Consider the following 23,081-nt stretch of genomic DNA (forward strand, 5'->3'; position numbering starts at 1 on the left):
CTGGCCACACAATGGATGGAAACACAATGAAGAGATATAGTACTACATTCCTACTCATAGTACTGCTCATTATCTGCATTACATGGTTTTACAGTGATTTAAGAGATCATCTTCAAGACAGGACTTTCTGTATGATATTTGTACAAAATGGCTAAAATCAAAGAGAAACAAAAGTAGCTAGGAAGCTGACTTAAACTTGCCCAGAGACTTGTTTACTTCACTAAGTCAGTTTAATGATAAAGGGATTGATGAAGTATGCCTATTGATCTAATGATTGTGAATAAATTTCATGCTCCCTTGTAAAGGTATTTTGCAGTATTTTCAAAATACAGTATTTTATTTTTATACATTTCTGGCTGCTGTATGTTGTTGTTTATTTTGATTTTGAAACTGAGGTATTTGGTATTTAATTGTAAAATACATTTCAATGTATTTTTGCCCATCTCTGTTGATGTGTGTAATTATGCAACAAGAAACTCGTGTTCCAGGCTGTGGGAAACAACATTGTAAAAAATGTTCAGTTTCTTGCACATATACCTTCAATTTTGCTTCATATGACCTGAGTGTATCATTATTTTTTGGGTGAACTGTCCCTTTAAGTACGAAACATTAACAGTTCTTGGTTCTTTTCGAGTCAGACGTGACGAAAGTAAAAACTTGGTGTTGAGTAAATGAGTCACATAAATTCAGTAACTGTTCTAAAAGGTTGAAATGTGTTTTGAACCTCTCGAAAGATTCGATTCGTAAGAATCGTTTATTCGAGATTCGGACTAATAAGCTTCTGTTTGCATTGATTCACAAAAAAAAAAAAAGAACCGGCTCATAGGAGTCATTCGTTAAACTGATCTCACGCTGTAAGATTCAGTGGCGGTGCTGCGGTGCATGGTAGTACGGAAACCCTGTCAGAGGATTTCAATGCTGTGATCCTTCTGCATCGGCGGAACAATGCACCTTCGAGCACTGTTAACCGAACCGAACGTCATGAAAATCACTTGGATGCGCTGTTTTGTATGAAAAATGGAGCCGGTTCATCGCTTCTTGGTTCACAAGACCTGATATTGGTCTTTCTTGGAGATGGAGTATATGCGCTCACGCTCGACAAGTCTATCAGATAATGGGACGTAAAGATGGGGTACGACACCAGTTGCTCTCTTTAAAATAGGTAAGAATATATTCAGTTAACGCGATGTTTTAGATAGCAGCCTATTTTGGCGATCTTATTCTGATGCTGTAAGTGATACCCACCAAGGTAGCTCATAAATTCACGGTGCCACGTTCATTTAAAACATTTTCCGATGAAAGTCCTGAATTTGCCATTTTGGTGTAAGGTAAGGGTGTTGGCTTCGTTTGCTCGTCATAGAATTACAATTTTGGCAATACCGGAGTGTTTTAACGCATTCATAGAGCTAGTGTATTTTTACACTACCTACGTTGTGATGATGAGGTCGTCGCGATGTTTTTTTTTACGCTTGTGCTTTAACGTTTGCACGAGTGATATTTCCAAAGACTTACGTCACGGCGAATGCGCACGTGCTCAAAGGAAATCTCAGCAAATAACTTAAATTCATCCATTCTGAGCTGTTTTTCAACGAGGAATGGTTCATGTTGACGTTCGCTTTGTTTTCTGCTTTTTTTTCTCGGATGTTCTACAGCCTCTCCTGTCGGAGAATGACCCCCCCTCAGCGCCTGTCGGAATGCCGTTTCTCTCCGCGTGCACAAGGGCCACGCGCCAGATGGCCACATCATAACCGACTGTGATACTTGATACTATTGCACTAAAGCTGGACCTAAACTTTGAAGATCTGATGGTGAGTGATTCAGGGCAATTAATTTCTGTTTTAGTTACAGTTTATGGCAGTTCATGTTAAAACATACAACTTTAATCTTATATAGGCTACGCACACAAAAAACTTTCTTTTAGATTCTCTGTTTAATTCTAATGGCAGGGAATTAAGAGACTCCGTCCCCAAAAACAAACGGGGATTTACGGTGGGACATAGAATTGATCTTCGATGTTATGCACGAATATAAAGCGATGCCTCACAATGGTATCGCACCATATATTATCGTTGTATTTCCTCACCGCAGAGAAAGAAGATCCATTTGTCCGCGTGCTCAGTACCCCTGCACTGTTAAATTAAGTTTATTTAGCTACGTGTAGTCGTTACACTGTCTCTGAATCTCTAAAAATTGCATAGAGATTGTGTAGAAGGGATTTAGTGAGAGGGAAAACCGCACTGGTGCCTCTGGAAGCTGGAGAGCGCGTGCAATGAATATCAATTGTCATTGTCAGCTAATCATCACAAGGGGCTGTGGCGTGTCCGTGGCCTTGGTTATCCCCGAGGCAAAGGCGATTTTACATTGTTTTTCCAATTACACTTTTTAAAAAAGATCTATGACAGCACCAAATTACACTCGCGGCTGTATGACGTGGATAGAGATGTTAACTGTGCATGTTATGACGTCTACAATAGGTGTATGACGTCGCCTGTCGCCGCTTCCTCTTTAAAGGTATCCAGCCAATCATGTCATCGTCATCAGCCAACCAGGCAAAAGGTTTTTTTTTTCGCCACACAGAAAGCACATAAGATCACAGCAGCACCATGGAGAGCGCCTTCAGCGCTTTATCTGTTTTAAGCACCAAGGACAGAGACCCGAACCAGCAAGGCCTACTGTCAATGACAGTGTTAGAAATTGCCTTGATCTAATAATTTAAGAACATAGATCTCAGCAAGGGCGTAGGTTTGCTTTGAAAACAGGGACATATTGCGAGGAGGCAGGGATGAGATTAAGATAAGATTCTAATCTTTTTTAAACAAACAAGTGATTAGAACAGTGAATCACAGGACCTTTATCAGAGTGTTGATGTAGAAAAATGCCACCTCATGGTGGTACATCTGTTGATAAAGAGAATGATTTATTCCATGAGAACACAAGTCTCATTTTATGTACTTTTCTGAACCCTACAATACTTTATATGACAGCTGACCTATTCTGTAAATATGTCGAAAGCAAAAAGGGTTTTTAAAACATAAGAAAAAAGAAAAGAAAGTATGTATGTTTTTTTATGAATCATTTCAAGTATGTTTAGAATTGGAAACATTTTATGACATATTAAAATATCCAATTGAAAGATAGAAGCATCCCCAAATGACTAATTATGGGCCTTTATAAATCTTTTTACTTTTCCACTATCCATCAGACCCCTGGGTTTATCCATTCGCCAGCAATGTATTTTTTAAACATTTAATTAAAGATTTGCCATGACAGAACAGTGGTATAGGTGTCTCATGTCATCATATACAATAATATAGCCATCTATTAAGCAGTCGTTCATCTGCTAGTAATTCATGTATTTTGTGAAGGGTAAAATTAACTACAAAAAATAAATAAATAAATATAAATAGTCTTTCAAGATACATTCTCCAAAAACTCCCATAGAGGATTCCAGATATGCCAGAAGTAGTCAGATTTCTGATGCAAGTCATAAGTTAGTTTTTATAAGTGTAAGAAAATGGCAATCTTATTTATCCATATATGGACCCAAGTAATGTTACACAGATTCTAGTCCATAACTAAGGTCTACCAATAATCTTCTTAACTAATTTGTGTATTTCTTTCCAGTATGTCTTAATCATGTCACAGTCCCAGAATACATGCACCACAGTACCAACATTGGATTTGCACTTAAAACGACATTGAGAAACATTAGTAAATATCTTATTGAGACGAAATGGTGTTAAATTTGGTGTTTGCTTGTGGTTTGATGTGGTGGCACCTTAGGAAAATATGCCAGAACAGAACATTCTTCTTCACTAAAATTTGTTCCACAATCTTTCTCACATATAACTTTCATGGAGGTAAGAGGAGAACACTCTACATTTCTATAGAGCAATGTATTTTAATCAATTTAGTGTGATAACTTATACTGTATGGGTTTCCTCCGGATGGCCTGGTTTCCCCCACAGTCCAAAGACATGCTGTAAAGATGATTTGGATAAACTAAATGTAGTGTGTGAAGAGGAGAGTGTGTGTGTTTCAGCTGGAAGTGCATCTGCTGTGTAAAACAATTGCCAGAGAAATTGGCGGTTCATTCCACTGTGGTGACTCCTGATAAAGCAGGGAAAAGGCTGAAGGAATATGAGTGAGTGACAGTGAATCATTATTTCACTATTTTTTTTCTATTAATAAAAAAAAAAAAGGTGAACAAAATAGTTTTCCCCCAAATATTTGTTGGAGCATTCCTAATTTGGCTGGAATATGTTAATATCATACAAATCTATGGAGTATAATTAATTGTGGCCAGCAAAAAGTTTTCCATTGCTTATCCTATTTGTTCCAAATCTATGAAATGGTCTATTCGCAGCATTGCTATTTTATAATAATTATTATCTCAGCTTCTACAAGTTTAGAAATTAAGTGATCAGGACGACCCTTAAGATATTTAAATATCAATGTATTTAAGTAAATAAATAGGCAGTAAATATTATTTCATCAATGTTCTGCAAAGATTTTAAACCAAAAACACATCTTGTTATCGAGCTCTCAGTTATATAGTGTTGCCTATATACAAAACAATATACTGACTACTGAATGCTGCAATCGGCCAATTTAGAGTTGAGTTTTTCAGAGAGCTGTGCAAAAACACTAAATATGTTTTTAAGAGTACCACATTATCCATTAGACCTAGCAAAAAAGCTTTTTCAGATTACAGAGGACATGAAAGTGCAAGAGATGTGCAGAGCAGCTCTTTAAAACCGCACACAAGTGCCCCCTTTCCACACGGATTACAGATCATGGCCACATACCACCAACATTGCAGATGAAAATGGAATTGCATGCTAAAGTCGGTTTAATTATTAATCGCATGGTAATTCATTTTAGTTGTTTATATGGAAAGGAAATCTTGAATATTAAAGAGTGTTTGTAGAAAGAACGCAAAGATAGTTGTTACATAAAAACCGCTTTTTGTTTTATGCTGTTTGTGAGAGAAAAAAATGTGTGTTTACATATGGCAAGCTGTTTTGACATTTAATCTATAAAACATACTAGTGTCTAAGTTCATGCTATAGTACTTACTTTTAGTTACAGATGTGCTTTCTATTAAGTACTAGAACTTATTCATTAGCTTCAAGTGCTTATTCTTTAGGTACTAGTGGCTTATTAAAATACAAGTACTAGATGCTGGTACTTTTTCATTTGATGCTAGTTGCCACTTAATGTATACTAGTACTTATTAGCACCTAATAAATAAAATATTAGTACTTATTCATTGGATAGAACTTATCTTAGTAGCAACAATATCTGTTAATAATGCAAATTAGTAGCAATGGCAGTGTGATATGGCTGTATATTGGCACTAGTGGGAGGCCTTAGTGTCCCACCAGTGACAATATATAGCCATATCGCATTGCTACGAGTGTGATATTGTGTTTATAAAACAGTTTGACGGCATAATCATGTATATAAAAAATAAAATCAAAACACAGAGTCTAAAAATACTTTTGTACAAGGAACTACTTTCTTCCGCCATTCATTCACATCTGCAGCTGATGTCAGAACAGCAGAAACCGTTACTAATTCACCAACGTCACACACAGCTAATATTTGAATCATACTTTTGAATAACATCCAAAGTGATGACAAAACAGGAGATTTTGCTCACATTTTAAGATTATAAGGCTGAACAACATGAAATGCCATCAGTCTACAGAGATTTCTCAGTATTTCTCTCTTGCAATCAGGAGATATAACCCCAAAAAAGCCAAAGCAAAGCAAACACTAGTAGATTACTATGGTAAAAATACAGCACCACAACAGAGAGTGATCGATTTAGAATGTCACTTACATGATTTATAATGATTTGATCAACTGTAGTTTGAAATACGAAAAGAAAATGAAATGAGTTTTTATGCAGTCTCTGTCGCCATCTTGTGGCACAAGAGTCTTTGCTCTGCTCAGTATGACAGACTAATGGTCGCCAATGCACAGAATCTCTGAAATTTTAAATATTTCAAATAGGCACTTATCCTTATAAATAAACTGCATAGTTGCAATCTAAACAGCTGCATTCTCACCCAAAAAAGTTTCAAAAGAACATTATGTTATCCAACAACAACTGCAGCCGTTTTTGATGTAATTTCTTCCTCTCTAAGTAAATAGAAAAGTTTGAATCGTTTAGATCAAATAATTAATTGTATAATGTTTCTCTTGGTCTTGCGGCCGTGCTCAAGAAGCCAAGCAAAAATAAATCAGGCTTAAAATAAAATTGTAATGCAAAAACAGATTTGATGGCTTAGAAAGCGAATTCAAAAGCAGAATCCTGGACATTATAGGAGCTTTAGAAACCCTGGACGGACACATTTTTAAGTCCCCAAAAGGCACGTCTCTGTGAGTCTCTGTAGAACACTTGAGATTGTCTTTGGGAGTTTTTGCAAAAGAGAAAAACAAAGAGACAAAGAGAAGTAGGAAATGTGTAGGGCGAGAGGAGATTTTCCACTAGTTAATCGATCATGGATGTTTGGTAAAAGGATGATAATAATAAAAAAAATGAAGTGTCACCAAATATTCTTGGGCGACCAATATTATACCTGGGCAGTATATATAATATATAAAACATCCAATTAATAAATCTAGTACTCAGTCAATTGGTACTAATATCTAAATAATAAGTAGTACAAATATCTAAGATTAACAACTAGTACGTAATGAATAAGACTACAGTCAGTAGCTCTAGTAACTAATAAATAATTACCATAATTTAATTTGAAAAACACAAGTAGTTATGAAAATAAGTATTAGTAGCATGATAAGAGATATTAGAATGTTTGAAGATGTGATAATATGCTAAAACAGCTTGTCATACTTGCACGCTTGTTAACTTCGTTAATGTGTCCGATGTTTATATATTAGATCATGCGCCTTTGTTGCATTCTTCTGCATGTGTGCAAATTGGAGTGTGCACATTTGGTATATGTTTATGAATATATCTGTAAACGCCTGCAACAAACTCAAGCAGTCATGTTCAGTTGGAAAGATGAGTCTGTGTACTGGAGCAGACTGATTGACCAAGTTTTGTCTCCAAGATAAGCATGCTCACTGAGGCACACAGAAGGAGAAGCCAAGAACACTCTTAATGCTCAAGACGCATCAGAGACTAAATATGGAGGAGCCACGGCAATCTTTATAACATCATATTAATACCAGCGCGTTTTATGAGATCGAACAGTTTTAGCCTGCTGTAAAGGCGCTGCGTTGATCAATCAATTTCAATGGCTCATTAAATATCACTTTCCTCATACGACAGTGTGAAAATGTCAATCACATTGGCCCGCAAACGTACGATTGCACCCTAATCAATTTAAGGGCCATAGGCTGACGCTATTTCACTAATCATATTAAATCCAAGCACAGCCTGTCCAAGTGAGAACGCATGGTGTCTTACTAGTGACAGCAGCCGATTCTTTTTCTATTGTCTCACCGTCGCTATTTGCTTCAGAATTGGATCTGTCAGTTTTCATATGTTCACCTTCTCCAAAATCTCAACAGTTCGACTCTCTCAATGGAACACGTTGTAAAGCAGCTTTTTAGATGTCATGCTTTATCCCCTCTAGCATTCACATTGTGTATTTCCTTTTGTTTTTTGCAAGTCTGAATGTTTTGATGGATAACGTTTGCTCTTCTGTCACTAAAAGTGGTCTGAACTGGTCTACTTGAAGAAAGAGGGCCAGTGCGTGGAATGATAGCAGTTCCTACTGAGCGAGCAATGATCCTCTTCCTCTCTGCATGCATTGTTGGCTGAGAGCTGAAATGGCATCTCTTCAGAGCCCACTTTTTATTCATTGACCTTTTTTTTTCCGCTTGCTGTTTGGCTGGAGTTGACAGAGGCCTGGGTGGCTTTACAAAGTCCAGTCATGTGATTCAGTTCAGTTGTGTTATAAATACATGGGTGAAAGATGAAAATGGTATATTCAAGTATCAAAATAGTAAAGTACAGAAGTTTACAGAAGACACCCACTAAAATGTCATTCAGTGTAGCATAGTTTCAACATGGGCTCATTCTGAAAACACAGCCCTACATATATTTCTGGAGATCCCAAATTATCTAGCTAGAAGTACGTATGGCTGCATTTCATCTTTAAAATGAACTCTACGGGGTGGTATGACGACGTTCCTTTTCGCACTTACCAGCTGACCGCTTACTAGGGTTGGGTACTGAAACCCAGTGCCATTATAGCACAAGTACCTTTGTAACCGGTATGTACTGGATCAAATCAGCATATGAATTTCAGTGCCTAATTTCGGTGCCTCTGGTGCTGCAACAAGGATGTAAGAAACATCAAGGGGTGCATCAAAGGCACACATAGGTATGCGTTGTCACACCATTTCTAAACATTTAATTCTAAACAACTTAGAGGAATACGGTCAGGCGCTTCCTCTCGTCGCTTAGGGAACAGACGTACGCAACGCACGTACGCAGTACAGCGCATTCAGTGAGCGAGAGCAACTCTCTTCAGATCAATATGCATGATTGCGTTCACCAAATTTACTTAAACTAAGCGTTCTAAAGCTTATTTTACAAGCAAGGATTCTGAGATAGCAACGTGTGCACTTGCTCTCTCTGTCAGTGACGGTGCTGCGCGCATTAGCCTAGTTCCCCGCATTTATCAGAGGTTGACGCCCAAATTGACACAGGTAATAGCAATTTTAACACTTTTAATATAGGAAGAGCTCGGTTATGCAGAGACCATTATTAATCAGATATCTAGTGTACATAGTTTTACGTTAGGAAATGTAGTATTAAATTTACAAACAGTCGGCAAGAACCAAAGAACAGATGTAACACATTGATCAAAAGTTTTAGTCACACTCATGTAAATCATATTCAACTCGTTTAGTTTTGCCTTCATTCATTTTTGATTTCCGTCTTCAACACATGATGTATTTACAGCACATTTTTAAACATAATAGTTTCTAATTTCTAATATCTACTTTTTTATCTTCCCCATGGTGACAGTCGGTGTATAACATTTTACGTTATTTTGCAAGACAGTTGTATTCAGACAAAGTGCCTTTATTTTTATTTTATAGTCTTTTATTCAGATTAAAGTGTAATTTAAAGACTTAATCAGTTAACTACGAAAGTTGAAATTAGTCAAAATATTTTGTAACTGAATTGTTGTGTATATCAAAAAATATACAGTAAATATTTCTTAAGGAGGCTAATAATATTGACCTTAATTTTTTTAATTAAAAACTGCTTTTATTGAAGAAATAAACAATAAGAAATACGACTTATTATGACTCCAGAATAATATTTTTTTTAGGAAACACTGTGAAAATGTTCAGAAACATTATTTTAAATGAATGGGAGGGCAAAATAAATTGACTTCAACTGAAGGCCTGTCTGTTAGAAATGTGTTATCCTACACCAGTACAAAGTTACTTGTCAAATAAATGAACAAGGAAGATTATTTTGAGTTTAAGTTATTTAATTATCTTGTTTATGAAGATGAAAAAAACTGACTTCGAATATTTTTTTAAGCATTTTGTGAAATATGTTAAAGTGTGATCATGAAAGAAACATTCAAAAAGCAACTCATGTAAACACCTTGATCATGTTATTGTCTTATTCAGATTAAGGCAAATCATTAGATTACTGATAACCATGTAAACATAGTCACAAGCCATAACCCTAGAAAAAAGGAGTTCAGTATTTTGATGACAGCCTTTCCACAGGTTAGTAGTAAGCTAATGTAATTTCATAATGCAAATCTTAAATTCATGCTAACCAACAAATGATCAAAGGAAATATATTAATGTAATTCAAATATATCAAATATGAATTGATGTTAACTTTAAACTTAAATTGTATTGTTCTATTACAATAATTTTTAAAAGATTGTCAAATAAAAGTCATCCACCATAATTTTGTGGCTTAAAAGTATCGGTTCAGGCACGGTTTTGGCACCGGTACCGTTTTAAAAGTATCGATTTAGCACCGGTATCAAAATAACCCCAAACGATACCCAACCCTACCGCTTACCTCTGTATGGATGGCTTTTCCACTGTTACCAGTTTGTCCAGTAGCTTACGGTGTACATCAGCGAACCTGAGATGCAAAGAGGAGTTGATCACAACGACAGGATCAGAGTCCGCCTAATAACAATTCCAAAAAGCGGATAAGACAAAAACAGAAGCCAAAAAATAAAATAAACAAGTAAATAACAGAGTGAGAATGTGGTAAAATCTGAAAATGTGGTAAAAATCAGACAAGGGGTTTTCTTTTTCTGGATTGCTTTTTAAAACACTGTAAGGTAGGGAGTTGGGTGATTGGGTCAATCGGTGCTTTTAAAAACACTATTAGTTGGGTTTAGAGAAGGAGGAGCGTTGGTCAGTCAGTCAGTCAGTCAGTTGACAGCGGCCTCTGGTGGATTTACCTGAGAACAGCAGGCATGAATGGCACTCGCGAGAGAAATTTGAGATCTCAAAAAGCATGCACAGCGGTCTTTGGTGGATTCGTGAAAACAAACGCTAAAAACGTACCTCCTGTGATGTATTTGACACTCTCCAGAAATGTAAATAGTGGTACGTTTTCAGAATGAGCATGCGTTGAACTGTTTATATGCCTGAACTTTTGGAATGTGAACCAATTCCCACTCTCCTTCAAGTTACAAAATTTTACATGTCTAGTAAACATTTGTATGAAGACTTATTTTATATATTCTTTTATAAGTATAGGGGAATTACCAACCTACGTCACACAGGTTCAACTGCACATTCCAGTTACAGAAGACAAATAGCAAACATGTCGTGTTGTGCGGTATGGTGCCAAAATCGATTAGAAATTAGAAAACTTCAATTTTATCGTACACCATCTACTCACACTGCTTTTAATGCTAACCGCAGACATCTTTGGCTAACAGCCATCAAAAGAGCTGAATGGAGTGACGACCTCATGTTAATTAAAAATGTTTGACTCTGCAGTTCTCATTTCATATCAGGTAAGCTCACGCTATGCTGAATCATAAACATTACTTGTTTTTGATTGCAGCAATGATTTCAGCAAAAACAGTTCAATATGGTTAATTAAACTGTGGACACTGAATGCTTAGAATGAAATGTAAAAATGTAAGTTCACATACCCTGCCGTACAGGTGCAGATCGCTGTCAGAATGCAGTTGTTTGGCTGGATGCTTGGGCGTTTTGTCTTATCCAATATCCATTGGGAGGGTGCTGTCGCAAATGGACCTGTCAGACGAACGCCGCTCACTTTAACGTTAATTTTGCCAAATAACTGCTTATCACTGGGTACGCTGAAAGCATTATGTAAATATTATATATAATATGTAATCAATATAACTTATCTTTAATACAACAACAAACTCTGTTCCGCATCGGATGTCATTCCCTCGCTGTAAATGCCAGTGCTCCCGGTTTTTCTGCCGCCGAAATGTGTGTGCATCCTGAATGTTTACAAACCAGTAATTCACCAATAGGTCAGAATGAGTATGTTGGGTTTTTCTTTTCTTTTTTTTTTTACATGTTATTTTGCCTTAAACTAGCAATTTAATTGCATTTATTATGCTTTCTTTGTATAAAGAAAAAAATATTATGTGGAAAATGTCATACATCCATACACATAGATGGTCACAGGTTTATTGCTGGAGTTTAATTACATTTATTTATTGATAGACAGGCTGACTTCACCATTGAAATGTTTTATTTTTTAGTTTTTTATTCAGATATGGATGCGACATTCAAAGTTGTTACTGTAAACTTTATTGTGTCCTTTTGGGGTGATTTGTTCTGCAGCGTAATAGATTTACAGCACATATATCATATCACACACTTAAGACAAACATTAAACTACATTAATAGTACTAAAAACAGCAACTACCTCTTCCCATTAAAATTCAGCAAATCAATCGCACAAGGAACAAATGAAAATTAAATCTGTTGGTCCTTGCCAAAGGAACCCTACACCGAGATCCTGAGGGAAGGATTTAAAATAAATCAAAAAGAGGATGGAATATATCAGATGTAATTTGATGGGCTTTCTTTAACACCTGATTTCATACAAATTGGATAACCCTGGCACTTTCACCTTTAATACTTTGCTGCAGGTATTTAAAACCTTAGACAGTAAGTTCTTCTGTTTTACTTTTAAAGAAGCAAGCCAGCAAATCAATGAAAAGCTTAAAATGGATTCTACGTAGGCCTTATAAAATGCCATTGTCAATTCAATTCATGTTTATTTCTATAGCCCTTTTACAATGCAGATTGTGGCAAAGCAGCTTAACATAAAAGTTCTAGTAAATTAAAACAGTCCAGTTTCAGAGTTCGTACACTGTAAAACCCAACAGTCAACTTTATCAGATGAAATGAGTGTAGTTAACTCAAAACATACTGAAAGTTAATTTTACTCATATTAAAAGAGTTTTGAACTCAGTGTTTAAGGAAATGAGTTAATTAAATTACAATACTTCAGCTTAAATTGAGTAGGTTCACAGTACTCATAGATTAGTTTTTTAACTCAAACAGTTTGTAGCAATTGGTTTTCTTAAACGGGTTGAGTTGCCTTAACTTAATGGGTTTTACAGTACTCAGTTGGTTTGAGTTCTCTTCATTTATTGGGTTTTACTGTGCTCAAATTGCTTTGTTTACTCAAATGGAATAAGTTCGTAGTACTCATTAGAATTAGTTTTTGAACTTAAATGGTTTGTTGCAATGTTTCCTCAAATGGTTTGAGTTAACTTAACTTTTTGGGTTTTACAGTGTACCTAAAACCTGCCTTTTGCTTCCACCGCACTTCCATCGCCTTGTTTTCTCTATGTTCATGCGTAGACCAGCCTCTCGACACAAATTTGTAAAATACTCAACAACAGGTCCATGTTCTCCCTCCTCACCAACCAACAAACTTACAATAACGGTGTCATCCATAAACTTAACAATGTACCAATTTTCAAAGGGACTAGCGCACTTATCTGTGTGTAGGATGGTAAGAACACACTCCTGTGGTGAGCCCATAGATGTAGTCATAGGATCTGACAGAATACTGTTAACCCTAACCCTCTAAAACAAAGTCTTACAAAATATTTCTATTTAAACAAAATCAGTTTCTTTTAATTCTATTCATTAAAGAAATCTGAAAAGACGTCACTGAATATTACACAAAAATATTATGCAGAATAACTCAATTTCAATATGGATAATAATAAATGTTTCATCAGCACTTAATCAGCATGTAGCAGTGATTACTGATGGAATATATGATACTGAATTGTATGATATTCTAAATATCTGAATAATAAATATAATAGTTATAATAATATAATTAATGTAATAATACATGTTTTTATATAAATAAATACACATTTTCAGGAAAATCTTACAAACCTCAAACTTTTGAAAAACAATGTTCTTTAACAAAGTTCCCCAGTTTATTGTCAGTGGAAGGGGTGGATGGTCACAGAACTTGAAGAGTAGTCAAAATCTCATCAGACTGCTGTGGATGGGTGGATGAGCAATGGTGTGTGTGTGTGTCTGTGTCTGTGAGGCTGCGGTGTCGCCTGTGCTTGTGTCTAATCACCACAGACATCAGCTGGAGTTTATTTTTACCCATCCTCAATGGCAGACTCTATTTTGACCATGATATTTTAAGGTTTCCTACAAGCAAGTTATTGGTTTGCATAAAAGTGCTTTGGCTCTGTCTATGATGAAATTGACTAAATGTCCTAAAAGAATGACAAACACTGCTTTTTTTAGCATGCATTGTGTAAAAATGACTAGTTTTTTTCCCTGTACTAAGGTGACACTGATTAGATCTTTATTTAGCACAAACTCTCACTATAGCTTACCCCAAAGCCTTGATAAACAATTTATTGGACATTCTATTTGCAATCACTTCCTCTAGGATGCACTAAAGGATTTGATATTAATCAAAATGAACTTTTAGCGCAACAGTGGTTTGATGTCTTAGGGCATTAAAGGTGTGGTATCTTTGCTGAACTACTGAGGTCAGAGGATCAATATTGTGACACTGAGTGATGCTTTATGGGAAACTGATTAATGGGCTGCAATTGTGCTGATCTCACCTTGGATTGAAGCGAACATGCACTCTGGGTGATGGGACATAATGGACCCAAGTACAAAAACACTGTCAAGCTAAATCATGAAATATAACACTTTAAAAAATAAAGATTCTAAAAGGACTTTTTGCAGTGATGCCAAAAAATGTGTGAAGAATATTTTAATACTTTAAAGAACCTTTTTTTTTACTGTAAAGAACATTGTGTGCAACGGAAAGCAGTTTTATGGACTCCTCAATGCCAATAAAGAACCTTTATTTTAAAGAGTGAGAGACATACTATATTTTAAGATTACGTTCGCTTTTTTTATTGTTTGATGATTGGATATGTGCTTTTTTTCCCCACAGCTAATGGTTTAAATATATAAAAAATTCACAATATGTATTAAAATGCCCCTAGTAACAACAGAATAGTAAAATGACAAAAGAATTTGACTATCCCTATGCTGTTTTAATGGTTACAGATTTGGTTTGGATATTTCTTACAATAGGTTTACATCCATTCATGTAAAAAATGCTAATATACATAACACGTTTATCCAACTTCAAATAAATAATTATTTTGGCCTATTTAATTATTTAGTCATTATTTATGTATAATAATTAGGACATAAAATGAGAAAAATATAATCAACAAAGAAAATTTTTATGAAAACTGTAAATGAAAAAGCTTATTTATTGATTTTTTTTTTAGTCCTATCACTTTAACATTAACAAACACTGTTTCAATCTCTCTATATTAGGCTAAAACACTGCTTTATTTACTTATTCGTTTATTTATTTATTCATTTATGTATGTACAGTTGAAATCAGAATTATTAGCCCCCTTTGAATTTTCCTTTCTTTTTTAAATATTTCCCAAATGATGTTTAACAGAGCAGGGAAATTTTCACAGTATGTCTGATAATATTTTTTCTTCTGGAGAAAGTCTTATGTGTTTTATTTCAGCGAGAATAAAAGCAGTTTAATTTTTTAAGTTTAATTTTTTTAAAACCATTTCAGGTCAAAATTATTAGCCCCTTTAAGCTATATATTTTTTCGATAGACAGAACAAACCATCGTTATACAGTAACTTGCCTAATTACCCTAACCTGCATAGTTAACCTTATTAACCTAGGTAAGCCTTTAAATGTCTTTAAATAAAATAATCTAGTCAAATATTATTTACTGTTATCATGGCAAAGATAAAATAAATCAGTTATTAAAATATATTATGTTTAGAAATGTGTTGAAAAAAACTTCTCTCCATTAAACTGAAATTGGGGAAAAAATAAACAGGGGGCTAATAATTTAGGGGGGCTAATAATTCTGACTTCAACTGTATGTTTGTACTTTTATTTGTCTTTTTATTTCTTTAGTTTTTAATTTCCAAAATGAATCCTCATTGCACTCAACAAGTTTACAATTATAATAAAGCTTGTTAACATTTTTTAATGATTAATAAAGCAATTTTAATGCTTTTTCATCTTCATTTACAAGTAGCAGGGTATTTACAGCTATGGTGTTATTTCAATGACAAATGTCATGAGAGCAGCATTACAAGTCGCATTAATGCGAGCAAGCGAATCTCTTTGCTAGTGCACCGATTTCCTCTGTTCATGCACAAAACTTCACATGTGCTCTCAAATAAATGTTGCTCACGCGCAAAACTTCACACGCCCTCTAAAATCTACACTGCTCAAGTGTGAATTGTCTGCTTTCGCTCAGTGAAATGATGCGGATTCTTGGGATAACTAATTTAACAGGAGTATCTCTGGAGAGCAAAAGGCACAAATTGTGAGTCCGCATCATTTCACCGAGCGAAAGCAGACAATTCACACTTGAGTAGCGTAAATTTAAGAGCACGCTTGAAGTTTTGCGTGCTAGTAGCATATATTTGAAATTGCGCATGAAGGTTTGTGCACGAACAAAGGAAATCAGTGCGCGAGCAAAGAGATTTGTTAGCTCGTATTACATTAAGCTCTCAACTTTTAATGCTGTGCTCATGACATTTGTCATTGAAATATCCTCATACAGCTACTGTATATTTCTGTCCATTCACATTCTGTCCCTTTGTGCCACCTGGCGGCATTGTCATAAACTGTTGTTACACCTAAAAAAACGTTCTCAATCCCTTAATACTGCCGCGGCGATGGTCATTTTTAAGTGTCACCCAATTTAATGTCTGTATAATATACATCTAATATACAATATAATATATTAATCATTTGATACGGTGTATGAAATGGTTTATTCAGGAATCCAGTCTCTCTAAAGACCATGATGTACTTAAAGCTAAATAGAAGAATGAATTTGACATCAATTCATCCTTTCGGGACAACAACTAGGTTGTTCTAAGAGTTTAAGACCGCTTGCAACAGCAAACTTTATAAAATGGTTCCAACTGTCAGTGATCTTTGGTGATGATGTAATTGGTTTGTTTCTGGAACTTTGATGTTGAAGTCCTTTTAGGTTGGTTTTCTCTGTTCAGTCATCAAAATCTAATGGTATCCATTCTAAGTTTTCACGTAAGAGTAGGGGCAGCCACTGTAAATTCATTCGCTTGCATTGATTTTTAGCGGTACAAAACTGCTCAATGTGTTGCGTGATGCTACAAACTGGTATTTTCTCATTTGATTATATCTAAATATTATTGTCAGAAACACACTGGGTTGTATCGCAATTAGTTTAACCATTTACTGCTGTTTGTTATTCATAGTCAAATGAATCATAAGTTCTTTTGTGTTTCAAAAGAAGGTGAATAAATTGCTTTATAAACAGAGATGGGAAGTAACGAAGTACAAATACTTAATTACTGTACTTAAGTAGATTTCTCTGGTATAATAATTTCATACATTTATAATACGCTTTTCTGGACACTCAAATTGCTTTACACATTGCTTTTACACACCAGCTGATTGGTGGAGAGGAGTCCGAGTGATGAAGCCAATTATGATATGGGCATGGTTAAGAGGCCATGATGGACAGAGGCCAGTGGGCAAATCCCTGGGTTAAACCCCAACTCTTTTTTGAAGGACATCCTGGGATTTTAAATGACCACAGAGAGTCAGGACCTCGGTTTAACGTCATCTGAAAGACGGCACTCACTGAGCAGTATAGAGTCCCTATCACTGTACTGGGGCATTAGTGCCTCCTGCTGGTCTCACTAACACCACTTCCAACAGCAACCTAGTTTTCCCATGTGGTCTTCCATGCAGGTACTGAACAGGCGCAGCCCTGCTTAGCTTTAGTGGGCGACCATGCAAGAGTTGCAGAGAGCTTGCTGTCAGCTACTGATATCAGTACTTTACCCCATTATTTATTTTTCTGACAACTTTTTACTCTTACTCTTTACATTTTTACCCAAATATCTGTACTTTCTAGGCCTTACATTTTTAAATTCAACATTCACAGTCTTTTTAAACATGAGTATCTGTACTTCTACTTGAGTAGAGGATGTGCATACTTTTACCAACTTTTGTACTGAATTTTACAGCTCGAGCATTTATTCTTTGGAGGAGTGACCATATTTCCCTTCAGTCATAATTTGAGACCTAAAACATTTCAGGAAGTTGTACTCGTCACAAGTGGGAAGGGAGGGTCGAGAGCTGTGGGACTGGAGTGAGACCGGTGGCATGAGTGTTAATGCTCCCTTAGCTCTCGGCCATGACCTCCCTCATGACAGTGCTATTTTTCTTTCACATAACTTCTAATGTGCCTTCATGTTTTTATCTTGCAACAAGTATAGTAAATTGTTTTCACATCTGTTCACTCTCAGTGACAGTGAAAGCACATCTAACCCGCCAACTGCCAGCTTATCCAACTATATTTCAGCACCCGGGGTTGCCTTGGTGGAAAACAGCGTATTTCATTTCAGTCATGAAGGTTCTTAAAGTATCAGAGTTCAAGGCCGAAAACCAGTTCCACATGAGATGGTTTTTAATTCACAAATAATATAAATAATACGAATGTTAACATTAGGTGAGCAGGTTGCATTGTAACCAATTTGATAAGCAATTTGGCTGCATTTTGGCTGCACAAGACGCAACACGACAGAAACATTTAAATGCAGACTTTTAGAAGCACAGAATAGTGCACTGCAATACATATTGAACCTCTTTAACATTATTAAATCTACATGCTGAATGACTGATGCCTGTTGGTTTGCACTGAGTCACAGTTCTAAGTTCAATTTCAAACTATGTTAATTTTATCTTCAAACTCCGAGGTAAACTATCTGTTGCTGATTTCAGTATGGCAATAAATGTCACCTAAAATAGCATTCAAACTCACATTATTACCATTTACCAGTAGATGAAGCACTTAATCAGTACCTGTGGCGATCATTGTCATATAGTTATGCAGTTGTTCAGTCACGAGAAATAGAAGCCATTTCTAAAATAGAAATTTCAGCTGATGGTTAGGACAAAAACTCCATTGAACATGGAAAATTCAACATCCTTCTATAGCATGTTGTTGCTTGTAAATAGGACACAGTGTTTGGTTCGATAGTCAGGCACGCTTGCTCCTGTTGGTGTCATCAATCTGGCAACTTGCGTTTGTGTGAAGTTGTCAGAGGAGGGGGCAAAACTGTTTTAAATTATGAGTGCAATACCTAGTTCAACCATTGGGTGTCAATCTTACATACTGCACCTTTAACTACATTCAAAACAAAAAAAAACGGGCTCTTAAAATGTGCCATCTTGTCCATGATGGCGTTTTTTTTCTGATTTTTTTCAAATTTTTTAATTAATTTATTTTTTTTATATAACCCACTATAACCTAATATAACCCACTGTACTAGCAAAGATGATGTTGAATTAGCTGTGAATATTTGTCACGCATTTAAAAACGAAGTCTAAGTGAAAGTGGCTGTTGTAATGTGGAGCACAGAGCGCATTCAGTCCATTAGAGTGTAAAGATATGTATGTACATCTGTGGTGCTGCTTTACAGAGGGGAAGAAGCCCTTCAGGCACAAAACAAAGGGGATCTTGGGGCCGGGTGATAAAATAGACATGCTGAAAGAGATTGATGCGTACGGGGGCGTAGTCTTTGACTCACAGGGACAACGCTCTTCTCTTCCATTGCTTTTCTTTCATCATTTCTCCCCCTCCCACTTGCTCCCTTTTTTCTTTTTTTCATTTCACATTTAGATAGATATACTGTAACCATTTACTGGTCAGTTTCTTAAATACAACAGCTTAATTTATGTTGTGCATTCAAACCGTCATGCATTCTTCACCGAGAGACTGATTGCTTCAGGCACTACATGAACAAAGCAGTACGAGGGGTCAATTATTTGTCTGCAAATGTTTTAACTGAAAACGGACACCAGCACTATGCATTAATAATATATTAAAACAAATTAGCACACTGCTGCCACTTCATATGCATTATAAAGACTTTTTATCATTTGGTGTTTTTCATAGCTTAATTTTGCCTGGTTGTGCTTTTCTTGACAGGATTTGAAGAGGGTGCTGTCCTTTCCTCCATATCCAGGGGATTATCTGCACCCAGTGGTGTACGCCTGCACTGCAGTGATGCTGCTCTGCCTGCTGATTTCTATCATGACATACATTGTGCACCACAGGTACATTTTCTAGTCATTAAGCTGCACTAGTGACATTAATTATTAAATACAGCATAGATCTGAGGAAAAAGTGATGCGGTCAGTGATTAGCTGATTAGAGTTTAGTATTGCGCAATATACCAGGGCTAAAATGATATTGCAATACCCTGGCACTCAAAAAAGGATACGGTTTCTCGTTTTAGTAGTACCGGTACTTTTGACAGCTGTAGTTTGGTGTGCTGGACAATAGAAGGCAGTGTGGGGGGTAGCACACTGCTTGTACTGCACAGTAGCTGCATTTCCACTGTTGGGTCAGTGCAAGCCAGGGCTTTTATCGGGCCGGGCCGGGCCAATCGCATGGGAGGTTGAGCAGTGATGCCGAAATCATGTCGCGTTTCCACTGTCAGGCCAATATCTCACAGCGCGGCATGCAAACCCTGCCCCTAGAACACCCCACAAATCAGACGTCAGACAACCCGCCCAGTTCAGCACACCATTATTCATCATCACGAAACGATTAAAATGGAGACAGCCGAAACAAGCAAGTTACACGTTACTGTACAACATTACATTATATGCCTATATATCTATGACACTACAAAAATGGACACGTATTTTGTAAAGTTTTATGTCTTTATGTTGTAATCATATATTGTATTATCTACAAAATAAAGAAAGAAAGAAAAGCCGCTCGCGGTGTAGGGATGGTATACAATTTAACCCAAAGACTGAGCAGTCTGTCAGATGAAGAAGAGCCGGAGTCAGAGATTCAAATAAATAAATAAAGTTTACTGAAGATAGTTTGCAGTTTCATCAGCAGAAGCCAGCTTCAACACTCGCAATGAGTTCCTAGGCCGCTCTGCTTACAATCACCAATCAATAACAATTATACTCTCACATAAGGTCATTAACTGCGTCATACATATAGGTGTTCTAACCTGATTGGTTAAAACACAGTTAGACTAGGAAAATTTCCACGTGGGGTTGGTGCATACAATTCTGAACAATATCTCAAGCATAAACGTCAGACATCCACTAGACTGTTTAGAGCTGATTCCAGACCTGTGAAACGGATCCACAATCAAATAGAACACACACACTTAAAGTACAGTCTGTTTCTTATCCAAGGTTGAGTGTACTCTCAGCCGTCTTTATTAAAACTGGTTAAAAACCGGTATAATCTACATTCAAGCAGTTATAATATCTTTACTATACAAAGTCTATCTTGAATAAAAAAGTAGAATCCCTTTAAAAGAATTAACCGTAAAAACAGCAAAATCCCTTACATACACTTACAGACATTTTAGATAGTATTAACTCATAGAAATAACAATAGAAACAGTTGCTTCTAGTCCTCAGCCCTCAGTTCCACTCAAGGTCTCCGTGACCTCTGACTTAGTTTGGTGGCTCCTGAAAATAGTTAAAAAGAGACAGGCAAATGCACTGAACATTGTTATTAAGCAATGTGTTAACTTATTCATTTATTAAAATCAATTCACAGTTAAATACTCATTCAAATAATCATATTTGATAAAAAAATTATAAGAAACAGGATGATGAAAAGGATAAACGTTGGTCTATTATGAGATGAACTGGAAAGCAGAAATCCGAATCCTTCAGCGGTAACGACAGAGCTGTCAAGCGAGCGTTCTTTTGCCCGGTCTCTCACACACACATACCTTTTAAACTTGACAAAAACTCCCAACAACTGAACGTTACTGGTTGCTGTGTCTTCAATGTGGTGTAAAGATTAGTATGCGTTATTGAAACTCCAAGGAGGACCCTTATTAAATTAAAAGTACTTTAATTATTATTTTATGCAACAGCCTTAAATTTAAAAGGGAAACATAAGGGCGATCTTAAGAAAAAGACCCCTAGCCTATAAGGTGTTTTATGGAATATCTTAAACTGACCAGTAGCTGTTTTTCTTAACTTATTTATTTATTTTTTGGCACATGTATTCATGCGAGATGAGAAAACTAGTGTAATGACTGCAACACATCATCTTGCAAACTCCGCCTCTGCTTTTACTCCGCCCCGAATCCCCAGCTGGCTCGCTTTGGCTCAAGGTATTTGGCGGGCTGAAAAAGACAGACTGCCGGCCACGAGAAAGCACCGCTTTGGCCAGATCAGGCCCCGGAAGTGACTGTGGAAATGCGACTGGCCCTGGCTCGCTCACTTTAGGCGCAACAGTGGAAATTCGGCTATTGTGTGCACAACATAATCTTTGCTAGTGATGGGAAGATAGGATCATTTTACTGACTCGGACCTTTGAGTCTCGGTCAAAATAGTATTAAAATAGTTTGAGTTCCTTCCAAACTCATCTACAACTACACCAAATGTTGATCACACTACAAACAAGTAATAACTAGTGTGCTATAAGAAAGAGAAAATAATCATTTAATGTTTACTTGGTCTTTTGTCTATGATTATGTCAGCTCACCTCTTCTGACAGGTCTTCAAATTTGAGTAGTTCATTCACATCACACTGAAAGTCCTATATAAGCTTAACCAATGCACACAGTCTGAGCCAAAAGGATCCATGATTAGTGTACCTTTCGAGTCTTCTGGTTTTTGAGTCATTTGTTTATCACATGACAGCATGTAAAGAGACGAGAACTCGAGAAACTATTGGATTAAATCTTCTTCCGGCTCTAAATGTGATTGGCTTCTGTCTTGCACGTGATGAACAAACCACTCAAACTGAGGACTCGAGAGATGAACGAATCAAGTCATAATCCTGCTCTAAATGCATATGATTGGCTTCTGTCTTTCATGTGATGAACGAACGACTCAAACCAAGGATTCGAGAGATGAACGAATCAAATTATTTTCCTGCTCTAAATGCATATGATTGGTTTTGTCTTTCATGCGATTCAAACCCAATAGAGGACTTGAAAAAGGAACTATCTTCTGCACGAATGAATGAATCACTCCCTGAGAGGACTCATCGTTCTCGAGTCATACAAAAGATTCGTTCAAAATTAATTAATCGTCCAAGAACAACCCATCACTACTCTCTGCCTTTCATAGTGACAAAACGAAGTATGGCTGCATATACAGGTGCTCTTAATGGCAGCCCACAGTTTGTAGACGCTTTAGTTGATGCGGCAAGTTGAAATGTGGAATTTGGAATGATGTCATGTATGTTGCTGACAGTAAGGGCAAGCCCACAGACGTCACAAAGACTGACTTCTGGCGGAGGCACGTAAATGCACGTTTAGCGATGTATGAGTCATGACATAAGATGCATTCGTAGAGGAAGCTCCGTGAATAGATTTGTCTTGTAACAACCAATTACTACACTGTTTACCACAGAAGACAATGGTGAACTTGAAAACCAGACGGCTTTGCATTACTGTGTAATGCTATGCAGTATATTATGCTTACAATGCCACATTGGTGTCTTTCAGCATGCGCCATAAATCATATATCATTTGCAT

At 36.4% G+C, this 23,081-nt stretch overlaps 1 protein-coding gene across 1 annotated transcript in view; it reads left to right on the plus strand.

Moving 5' to 3' along the window:
- The first annotated feature begins 897 nt into the window (after window positions 1-897).
- adgra1a (adhesion G protein-coupled receptor A1a) overlaps window positions 898-23,081 on the plus strand; it is a 42,327-nt gene continuing 20,143 nt past the window's right edge. The window contains exons 1-3 of the mRNA XM_056470150.1: window positions 898-1,162; window positions 1,653-1,808; window positions 19,532-19,659. Coding sequence (XP_056326125.1) covers window positions 1,806-1,808; window positions 19,532-19,659 — 131 coding nt within the window. The 5' untranslated portion in view covers window positions 898-1,162; window positions 1,653-1,805. The remainder of the gene's footprint in view (window positions 1,163-1,652; window positions 1,809-19,531; window positions 19,660-23,081) is intronic.

The sequence above is a fragment of the Danio aesculapii genome, chromosome 12, assembly GCF_903798145.1.
Source record: "Danio aesculapii chromosome 12, fDanAes4.1, whole genome shotgun sequence".
In the NCBI taxonomy this organism is placed as follows: domain Eukaryota; kingdom Metazoa; phylum Chordata; class Actinopteri; order Cypriniformes; family Danionidae; genus Danio; species Danio aesculapii.